Source organism: Papaver somniferum, chromosome 5 (assembly GCF_003573695.1).
Source record: "Papaver somniferum cultivar HN1 chromosome 5, ASM357369v1, whole genome shotgun sequence".
Taxonomy (NCBI): domain Eukaryota; kingdom Viridiplantae; phylum Streptophyta; class Magnoliopsida; order Ranunculales; family Papaveraceae; genus Papaver; species Papaver somniferum.
The window spans coordinates 156,120,334-156,132,281 of record NC_039362.1 but is presented as its reverse complement, the minus strand read 5'-3'; the positions used below and the strand labels follow the sequence as shown (position 1 = coordinate 156,132,281).

Here is an 11,948-nt window from a genome sequence, read left to right as displayed (position 1 = left end):
ATAATTTTTATTCATCATCAAACATGTTAAATCGATAATTCATAGTTAATTTATTTATATTGTATTAGAAAAAAATTAGCGGTCATGTGTTTCTCTAATTTAAGTATAGTAGTATCTATATAAATATAATATGCATGCATTAAACATCATCTGAGACAGTAGCCTTTATACAATTAATAAAAAAAAATATCAACTAGAAAAAAATAGAAATGATGATGAAAACTCAAAAAAATAGTTAACAGTTGTATTATAATGGTTAAATAATTTGTACTCATTATCAAACATGTTAAGTCGGTAATTCATAGTTTATTTATTTATATAGCAAATTTTCTTATACATGTTCGCCAACTTTTTCTCATTTATACATCGTGTCCCAAATCTCTAGATCATCCTCGTCATCTTCGGTTGGGAGAGGCTGGTTGTTTCCAAAAAAGATCAATATCCTCCAAGTGTTTGTGTCGATTGGTGAAACAAGACATAAACCTTGCTTTATGAGGTTCCACGTCTTTGAGCAAATAAATAATGGCGTCCGGGTATCCGGTCCTCCAATGATCAATAAGTATTTCAACCTTTTCTTTGTAGACTTCCTCGGTGACTGACCATTCCAAAGATTTCCACTCGTCGGAGAAACATGCCCACAACCTCTCATTTTTTTCATACTCTTTCATGAATTCTCTCTTTTTGTTTACTCGTTTTTCCTCCGGTACTTTAGCAATATTCTATAATTCTTTCAACTTAAATGGTTGAATTATCGGTTGACATTTTTTCCTCACATTGTTCCATATATGAAACGTTCAAAGAAAGTTGGTTGCATCCGGAAATACCTTATTGACAGTATACATCAACGATGAATCTTGATCGGATACGAACACTTTGGGAAGAGCACCCACCCGGGAGATTAACTTCAATCGTTCTAACCCTCAAACGTAAATTTCTTTCCTCTCTTTTTTCAAGAAACAAAAAACCACGGTGAACTGTGCTTTTGTCGACGTATGCCCAATTAATAACTTTTGTCGATGTATGCATATCATATTTATTATTCTTGTAGTGCAATCCAATATAATAACTTATGGGAAGCAGAGAGCCAACTGGACGTGTTCTGGGTATGCAAGAAAAAGGTGTGTGACTTGACCGAAGTCATCCAACTTCTTTTGGAAAGCGTAGTTATGCTTCACCGGTCCCTAACCACATCAGTTGTTGCGTCACCATCCTACCTTGCAAATTATTTCTTCTCAAAGTAATTCTTGCATTATAGATAGTTTGTGTAGTCGACTTTTTATTTCTATTGTCCTCCTTCAATTTACTAAGAATCTTAGACGGTGTTATATGTGCTCGTGTCATTTTATCTTCTTCATGCATTTCGTTGGATATGAGTCGTGCGACTTTTGCACGTCTGTGAAGGTCAAGTGGACGTGGGTGGTTATGACGACAATCCATAGTTTTATTCATAACCCAATATTCTTCATCTTTGTTGAGGGACTTATTCTTGAGGTTGAAAACGATCTTGAAAGGGCAATTTGTTTTCCTCGTCTTTGTCATATTCTTTCTCCGGCCTTCCCAATATATACAGAACCCTTTCTAGACTTTTTATCTCCGGTTCCACTCCACTCGCAAATCATTTCAAACCGATCATGTTGTCTTTGTTGTCCACAAACTAGTAAGCAAATTATTTTCATTGCGCGTTCCTCAGCCTAAGCCCTTGCTTCAGGTTTACTTTTCCATGTCTACGTTCATTCAAAACAAATAATTAGTAAGAAAAACTTTGGAATATTCCGACAACATGAAGGTAAGCACCAAACTCTTACATACCAAATCTTTTGGAAGTGATCCTTCATATCTTCGTGAATTACGTCTACAGGATCCGGTTGATCGTCCATTGGTACAGGTTCACCAATCACGATCTACAAAAATATCCCAAGGTTAGATATTATGAAGAAATATTAATGATAAGGTTCAGCATATATACTAAATAACTAACAAGCCGAACCTAGTACCTTTTAAGGTTCGGCTCTTACGATCTTCATTACATAAGTCGAACCATTAACAAGTTTTTTTCGAACAAGTCTCAGGAATAGGTTTGGCTTGTTATGAAAATTTCAAATAAGCCGAACTAGGATCTTGCAATTAGGCGAGAAGTTAAAATATACAAGTTCGGCCAATAATTTTAAACATTTCAGTAAGTCGAACTACTCATCATTTGTAATGAACCAGGTGGGTTCGGATGATAATTATAAGCCGGACCTATACCTGGTTCGCCGAACTATGGTGAAAAAAATACAACTTTAGATGAAAACTAAAATTAAACATAATAAGGAAGTATACATGTGCATTACCAGCATCGGGTTACTCATCGAAGTATTCATCATCTTGGCTCAAAAAAATCATCATCATGAATTTGAGATTGAGCTTGAGCTTGAATAAAATCATTCTCATAATTTAAGAAATCAGCCATTTTCGGATCATTATTGTAGTTGATGTGTATTTTCCTAGGTTTTTTAGACAAAGATTGTCCCTCCTCATCCATTGAGATAGTTTTTTCCTCACTTCTCCTTCTCAAAAAAAAAAACTTCTTTTTTCCCCCAAAATTTAGTAACCCGTTATAGGGACGGCATGGTTTATTAGAGGGGCGGCAGTCTAATAGGACAAAAAGGGTCATTACATGATCATTCAAGGTATCCCTTATCAAAAAAATACTGGAAATGACAAATTAACCCTCATTATTGATAACCTAGTTTAGTGATGATAATCAAGTTTAGTGTTAATGATTAATTTCACTTATATTAACTCTAAATCAAAACCAAAATCAGATTTTTAGAGTTAAAAAACAAAAAAATGTTTAGAGGAGAAGAAAAAGAAAAACTTATGTGATATTTGTGAAACTTGTGAAACCCTAGATTTTGATTCACTCAACCAAAATGAGTGATTCCAGTTGCAAATTTGAGATGAGTGAATCTCTATATGATAGAGAAAACAAGTACTACATACCTCTTGATGGAGATCCTTATATGGAGTATTTGTTAGATGGTAGAGATGTTTTAACCCAAGATGAAGGTCAATCTCAACCAATTGAAGAAATTAACCAAGAAAGTGAAGAACCCATCACTGAAAGTGATCAGGTATACTTATATACTAGTTCTCATTAGCTTTTTCTTGCTCAAAATTATCTAAAGTACGTAAAAGATTCAAATTTTTAAACATTTCAGAAGAACATACGGTTGGAATTGAGTTTGGGACCAACCGTAAGTGCAGGTTACGGTTCGTACAATATCGATTACCAAACGTAACTGGTTCAATTTTGGGGGAACCCAGAAATAAACCAGTTACGGTTGGTAAAATTTATTTCTTTACGAACGGTATGTAGCTTACGGTTGATAATGGAGTGTTATGGTTACCAACCGTAACTCTTCATGTGCATGTCAGTATTTACTGGACATGCTACGGTTCATAAGTTGTAAAAAGATACAAACCGTATGTATGTTACGGTGTGTTAAGGAATTTTCGTGTCCAACCGTAAGATATCTTGTGTGTTGAAATTTTATTTTGCTAGATATACGGTTTGTAAGAATAAAGAATTACCAACCGTATGCTACATACAGTTTGTATATGATTACAGTTAAGAACCGTAACTCTGTTACGGTTTGTGTTTACTCTTTTTTTACCAACCGTACTTGTGTATTTGTTTTCGTTTTGTTGCTTCGTTTAGACTAATGTTGGTATATTTTTGTCCAGGTCGTTGATGTACCTCCCCTAGTGGATGAACAACATTTAGCAAATGAAATTCTCACCCAAGATTCTAGCTTTCACTATTTAACCGAGGAGACATAGGGTGACAAAGAAGATGCAAAGAAGTGGGCTAGAGAACGAGGCAAGTTGATTAAGTGTATCATAGCTTGTAATAGTACCACTAGTGATATTGCCTTTCAAATGGTTTGCGAGTGTAGTGGAAAACATAAAAGTCACACAAAAAAAGGTACCGTGCACCAACCAAAGACAAAGAGGAAGATGACTACTTTCTCTAAGAAGACCGGATGCCCCTTCAAGCTTCAATTTAAAGTAACACGTCTAAAAAGTTCTTCTTGGAGAAAGTTGTATGCGGTAGTCATAACTACCTTACACCGGACAGTTTGCTAACACACGCTTATGTTGTACGCCTTACCGAAGAAGAAGAGAAGATCGTAGAGTCATTGACACAAATTCGTATGAAGCCCATTGATATCCTCGCTCACTTAAAGGAAAGAAACCCCCAAAATGCTTCTACTTTGCCTAACATCTACAACGCAAGAACAAAATTGAAGAATAAGAAATGGGAAAAAAGGAACGAAATGCAACAATTAAGGCATTTGGGGGAGACGCATAATTACACGGTTTTCCACGATGAAGATGAGAAAGGACAAATAAAACACCTTTTATTGGCTCATCCCGATTTTATAACGTTGGAACGGTGCTCTCATCAAGTGCTTATAATGGATTGCACATACAAAACAAACAAGTTTGAGATGCTGTTGTTCAACATTGTCGGGAAAACTTCTACAAATGCTCCTTTTAGTGTTGGTTTTTGCTTCTTGAAAAATGAGCTCGAAGAGAGCTATGTGTGGGCATTAAACTAAGTGAAGTTATTCTACGTAGAGGGATACACTCCAAAGGTGATTATTACCGACAAAGAATAAGCTTTGTTGAATGCAATAAAGAGGGTTTTCCCCGAAGCTCACAACCTTCTTTGCACGTTCCACTTGTGGAATAGTGTTGAAACTAAGTGCATGCACATTATCCGTCCAACCAAAAAAGGCGAAATGGATAGAATAAAAAAACTAGCGGTAGATCAACAAAAGGAAGCCAAAGAGAAATTTAAGAAGGATGACAAGTTGGCGGAACTAAAATGGGAGAGTTTCAAATCGGAGCGGAGAGCCTTGACACATTCTATCACCGTGGATGAATATGAGGATAGACTTCGTATGTTAGTGGCTCATTGGAAAAGAAGTTATCCAAGTTTGGTGAAGTATTTGTTGGATAAGTGGTTGGATCCGCACAAAGAGAAGTTTGTAGCAGCGTTCACTAACCAATATAGGCACTTTGACAACCAAGCTACAAGCAAGGCGGAGTCATATCACAACCGGTTGAAGAAGAAACTTCATAGTAGTAATGGTGGGTTAGTTACGGTATTTGAAGCCATGGATGCGTGTTTCCGCCGTGATCACGATCGAGTTACGGAGTCTTTTGAAAAAAGCAAAGGTAAACTATACACCAAATGGTTAGACAATTCGTGGCTAATAGGAATTACATTTCAAGTTTCGCACCGCGCAATTGATAGGATAATGTATGAAGTACAACATTTTGAATTGGTGGATTATGAAGAAGAGTGTGTTTGTCCAAACATGACAAGTTTGGGACTCCCATGTCGGCATGTTATAGCCACATACCAAGACACAGTGATACCGCTTCGAGATGTTGATCCCTTTTGGAAACAATTATCATTCCGTGAAACAATAATTGATCGAGATTTTGAAGGAACGTTTGGCGATACCGAGATTGGAAAAGCTCTAGCCGAGAAATATGCTACACTAAGCCGGGGCCAAAGGCAAATATGGTTGAGTAACTTGAGAGATTTCGTGTATCCACAATTTAGGTTTAACCTCTATGAACCACCAAGGGGAAGGGTAAGGGGAGGCCTCCTACCAAAAGAAAGAGGTACGTAGGAAATAAAAAAGCAAGGGAATTGGTGGAAGAATCAAAGAAAAGAGATCTTTCGGGTTATTAACGGTTGAGAAAGGAACATGAAGCGGAGGATGAGATGGAAGAGGATGATCTTCAAGGTAGAAACAAACGAAAAACATGTCAAGTGGATAAAGGAGAACCAAGCCGTAGAAATGTACAACAAAAATGTATCGAGATTCCTACTCAAGAAAGTGCAACAAGCAAAGTTGATTTTAAAGAAAAAGGTTCAAGATTTCTCTACAAACAAGAACAAAGAAGTAGAGTTGTTGCTAAAGGAAAAGGTTGCAAAGAAAGTGGAGAAAAAGATGATGGCGTCAAAGGAAAAGGTTTATATGAAGCCGGACCAAACCATAAATAAGTTAAAGTTGTCGGTTCCGCGGTTTCCTCCCAAGCAAGTTCGGTAAAAAGAGTTGGAGTTGGTCGTAACGTCGGTGTTAAACAATTGGCAAAGAACATTGGAAAGAGTCCGATGGTTTAAAACATTCCATCAAGTGGTGAGAAGGAGAATAAGAAGGAGACACTTCGTTTGAAACGAGTGCCTAAACCACCACCTAGAGATGAGAATGGTCGATATATCCGGAACTATTACATTCTCTATGAAATTTACCTTCTATTTTTCCCCGACTATATTCGTGATTATATCAAGGCCACGGATGATGTTCATGGTGATGGTAATTATGGTTACCACGTCTTCGTGGATCAACTTGGACCCTTTGAAGACGTGAAAGAGTGGGATTGGTTCCAAGTTACTTACGTAAGGCAAAAATGCTTAATTGAACTACGTGGTCACCACGACTTCTATAATCCAATGATGAGAGTTGAAAGATATGAAACTGATGAGGTGTTAAATGAGAGCTTCACGGAATGGGAAAGGCGGTTAATCGACAATGTATATTTGACAAGCGAATATTGGATGCGCATGCCTATATGTGGCCAACTCTTCGCGAACACATTCAATTGCGTCATTCATTTAATCTCTAGAGACATGAGCTATACATTTGCACCAACAAGAATACCATTTGACGAAGATTTGTTAACAACAATAACAGTTGTCATGGGACACGTGCATGGAAATCATTATATCGGTCTCCAATTGCAAGAAAGAAGCCCATTACCTCCTTTGAGGATGGAATTTGGTTGTGACGGTGAACTCCCCAAGTCTTGGTGCAATCGATTTGAGACTAGGATTGAATTATAGAAGGCCATAATACATTCCTTGCCATCCCAATTCATAGTTATGACCGAGGATGAAGATGCGTAAATGTTGTGAAGGGTGGTGAAAAACATGTTACATTTTGTGTTTTGGTATTTTGACTAAATTTGATGTAATTAAAAGTGACAATATCATATCTATTTGATTCACGTTATGAATGAAGTATTTTGTTAAATTAAATTTAGGTACAGTTCAAGTTTCAGTGTAATATACGGTTTGTAAAACAGTTAAGTTACAAACCGACCTTTAAGGATGTGGAAGTGAGGTAAGTATTAAAAACTCGACCTTTTCCATCGTCTCCATTCTTGAATAGATCTCTCTAAAACTTCAGCGTCCCCTTAATCGTATTTGACCCATAATACGAACTAATTCCATAAATTCTTGAACGTTTTCCCGAATAGTTGCATATCGAGCATACAACATAATTCCATCGCGGTGATTAGGGTTACCTGTTTCGGAACAAAAGTTTTCAAAAAGAGTTCTCAAATAACTTGTACTCACAAAACCACATTGACGTCGTTCTTCTCCTCTTTTTGGATAGCATAGAACATAGTTGCGGCAAATACATAAATCTTCTTCCAATGTAAATTCAGGGTTTGGAGCCATAATCTAGTTTAAGGTAGGATATGATTCATGTGGAGGTGTAACTTCTAGTAAGGAGGATAAGCATATATATATATATATATATATATTCTGTTTTTTTATGATGTAACGGATCTATTTTTTTGAAAATAGAGTCGTTGAAGGCTTCAACGGCTATATTTTCAAATGTGACAAAGACAAATCAGTAGATAAGGTAGAGAATATCCAGGAAATATAGAGTTACGGTTGGTAACTAAAATACTATTACAAACCATATATAACTTATGGTTGGTAAGTTTATCAAAAGTTACACAACGTAACTCTGATCAAAAACCAATTACAGGTCTACAGGTCACTGTTCAGTTACAATTACCAACCGTAACTCTGCAAAAAAATTTATACCAGAGTTACGGTTGATGATTTTTATTCTTTACCAACCGTATGTGTGTCCTCTCAAAAACTCAAAAGTTCCAGGATGTTATACGGTTGATAAAGTAAAAAAATTACAAACCGTAGGTACCTTACGGTTTGTAAGCTAAAAGAATTAGCAACCGTAATTTTCATATGTCCAACTTCACCATATTTCAAAAGTTTCAGGGTAATATACGGTTGGTAATGAGTTTCCATTACACACCGTAGGTAACCTACGGTTTGTAATTCAAACAAAATACACACCGTAGGTATTGTACGGTTTGTAATGGTAACTCATTACCAACCGTATATTACCCTGAAACTTGACATTTTCTTTGAAAATCAAGTAGTAACTAAGCACACAGTTCATAAGTAATTCATAAGCTAAAATCCATAACCACACAATTCATAACATGTTTGTGATAATATCCATAAGCTAAAAACTTACAAAAACAAACCACACAAAGCTAAGAAATAAAAATTTGTCTTGCTATCAAATGTCACACAACCATAATTAAGCATTGCGACCACGACCTCTTTTGTAGGTGGTACCACCACCACGAGTGCGAGGACCACCACTACGACCACCACCACTACGACCACCGCCCCTACGACCACCTCTTTGGCTAGTACCCACATCATGCAAATCCTCTTCCAATTGCGTCTCTTCGTTTCTAGATGACGGCTGATTATGGCTAGTACTCGCACTTCCAGTGGACTTTCTGCTCCTCTTTAAGCCTCTTTCTTCCGTGAGCAACCCCTCGTACAATTACTTTTGGGTTGGATCATGCATGTACCTCATTTGCTCTTGTAAGGTCCTTTGTTGAGGAGGTTCAATCGCACCTCCAGCACGGATGCATGAAGTCAATCTATTAGCCAACTTTTGTCCTCGCTCTTTCTATTCACACATAAAAAAGAGTCTTAAGAGATTATTCCATAGCACATAATATAAATTAGAACTAAATTCCAAGTCATGAGGATAACAAATTTATGTACTGACATGAAATTTAGTTTCTTCCAAGTCATACCACATAGTCCCTTTGTCTCTTTGCTCTCCTCGGCAGCCAACCTTTTTTCTATTGCCTTTTGAATAAGTGGATGGGACTCCGGATCATTATTAATCACATTTGGATGACCAAAATGATAATACCAATCTGTGTAATCATCAACGGCTTCCTTCTTGTTGTTACAAGTCGTTGCCTCTCCAAGTGCGAGTTGGTATTCTTCTTTATGGCGGTTGTTCCAAACATCAACCGTCGGAGTTGGGCGGTAGTTGAGTACAATAGTGGGGCCTTTTGTCTCGGATCCCTCCTGGCATAATTTGAAGTTTTCCTTAACGAAAATTCCTTGAATATGAGCAATTTTACGTAGAGTTCGACGAGGATTGGTCATAACATAACCGGTGGCATGATACAATGGTCCATTGTAGCCTGCGGTCGGTGTGAATTGACGAACATCAACTCCATTTTGAATCCTCAAATAGGGGTCAAAGATAACATCTTCAACGGTGAAAGCGTCTATTTCCTCCCTCCTTTGAATGAGCTTCGCCTCTTTGTTCCTCAATTGTCTACCAGTGAGCATAAACTTCTTTCGTATAGGTCCATGATCATTTTATCCCCATTCAGTAGGAGGTCTCAGGCTCGGAAATTGTTCATACACCCATGCCTAGAAAAATATAAACAATTTAACCAATTGATACATGACTACAGAAGACAAATATAACAAGCAATCATAAAATGTAACCGAACTTACCATTAGAAGCGCAACATTCCAAGCAATTTCAGTAGCTCCAACCCTCGAGGCCTTTATTAGACTTTGAAGTATATATGCAAGCGTGGCGGTGCCCCACGAATAGTCTCTGGTCTTGTTCAAATCCTTCAACAACTGTAGGTAATGAACATCACCCTATTTCCCGAGTTATCGGGCATGAATACGGTCCCAATAGAATACAACAAATACGCTGTGGCGGTACGCCTAGCTCTTGTTTCATCTATCACCTCACCTTTATCTTGCTTTTTGAGGGTGTCTACAAACTTCTTCCTCAAATTATTCAACAACAGCTTCTTTACCTTGTTAACCTTGTTTGGTTCCGAGGGGTCATAACCACCAGCAAACATAAACTCCATATCGGTCTCGTCTCTACCCCACCCAAGTGTTTCTTCAACAAGGCTATAAAGATCATTCCAAGACATGTTGTTATCTAAATCTTCATACAAACATTTTCCTTCAACTTCCAAGTTAAGAATTTGCTTCACGTCGTCCGGTATTATTGTCATCTCACCAAATGGGAGATGAAACGTATCGGTTTCTGGCCAAAATCGTTCCTTGAAGGCAGAGACTATAACACTATCATACTCCGATTGGTTATGCTCAATTCCAGGCCCTAATCCTGAAGCTTCCACTAGAGTACGAACATCACCACATTCTTCACCTATTGGCCAATAACCATCCCTTTGACGCTTGAGCAATTTTTTCGCCCTTGCATGATCCTTAAAAAAATACAAACATATTTTGTTAAACTAAGATTAATGAAATATACATAAATACAAACATAAAAAAATCGAAATAAATTATAACAATGTGTTAAGAGAAGCATACCCTAGTCGCACAGACTTTTGCGGCCCAGGAATTGGTATAACCAAATAAGATTGAGGACTTATATGGTGCCTCGCCCCAGGGACATCTATTCTTCTTCTGTGGCAACATCAGATCTTTTCCTGTAGGAATATGCAACCCATTTGGTGCGGGTTCCTTTCTCGGCTTCTTTTCTTTAACTGGTTTGGCTCGAGGTAGAGTTGTAGCTACGACAATTTCTTTCCCCTTGTTTTGTACTCCATCTTCATCATTTGCTTCCTCTTCCTCATCTTCATCACTTTCTTCCTCTCCCTCCTTTTCATTATTTACTTCTTCTTCCTCCTCTTCACTGGATTCATGAGGAATTACTTCCTCTTCTTCAATTTGTTGATCATTATGCTCACCTCCTTCTAATTCAACCCTAGAGTTACTTACAGATGGTTCTCTTAACCTAATCTCAAACTGATTCTTCTTCTTCACATGGTCACCTCTATGATCTACTCCTAAATGCTTGTCACCGCGAGGAGTGGGTGTATGATCGATCGGAGTTAAGTTATTCCCTCTCTTATTCTTAACCCTATCAGGATTCCTACACAAGCAATACATTTGTATGATTTATTAAAGGTTGAACAAACAAGATACAAACAAAGAAACTCAAAATATATTGAAACATAAAACATACGGTTGGTAATGAGATGTCCAGAACAATCGTATAAAAGATACGGTTCATAATTGATCTAAGTTACAAACCGTGTAAAAGAAACAGTTGGTAACTTTGGTTTCATCTCCAACCGTATAACAACTTTGAAATTGGTTTGAGCATCAGGACGACATACGGTTGGAGACTAATGATACTTACGTGCCGTAACTATTCTACAGTTCATAATTTCTTGTACCGTAGAATGAAATTCTATACGTCATACAACTCAAAAGTACGGTTGATAATCAACAAACATTACGTACCGTGTAACACATACGGTTGGTTACGAACTCACAGTTACGAACCGACTAGAAAAAAATTAACATGAAGGAAGGAATACGGTTCGTAATAGGGTGTCCCGTACCAACCGTATCTGCACAAAAAACTCAAACCCTAGAACATACGGTTCGTTATTTTTGATGATTTCAATTGTTACGAACCGTATATGCATCAAACAGTTCAGATACGGTTGGTAATTGAAACAATACCAACCGTAGAAACCTCATTTCTAGAATTCAAATTCTAATTTTGAACCTAAAACCCTAATTTTTGATATAGAATACACTTACATTGAATAGAATACACAAAATAATAACTGGGTTTTTGATTACGTACCTCATATAAGTCATTAATCCTGATTTCTCAACTTGAGGAGTTTGGAATTCGGGTTCTTCACCGGTTGAAGGATTTTGTTGATTTGAAGCCGTTGAATCTTCGTCATTCTTCTTCTTCGTCGTCATTCTCTATTATATACTT

The 11,948-nt window shown here is 37.3% G+C and overlaps 1 protein-coding gene across 1 annotated transcript; it reads right to left on the bottom strand.

The window, feature by feature from the left end:
- Positions 1 to 9,529: 9,529 nt before the first annotated feature.
- On the bottom strand, positions 9,530 to 11,932 carry LOC113279914. The gene is made up of 5 exons (XM_026528557.1): positions 11,808 to 11,932; positions 10,517 to 11,081; positions 9,916 to 10,407; positions 9,671 to 9,802; positions 9,530 to 9,583 (listed from the first exon to the last, which is right to left on the bottom strand). Exons 1-5 carry the CDS (start codon positions 11,930 to 11,932, stop codon positions 9,530 to 9,532), a joined length of 1,368 nt encoding a protein of 455 aa, XP_026384342.1.
- Between the last annotated feature and the right edge of the window lie 16 nt (positions 11,933 to 11,948).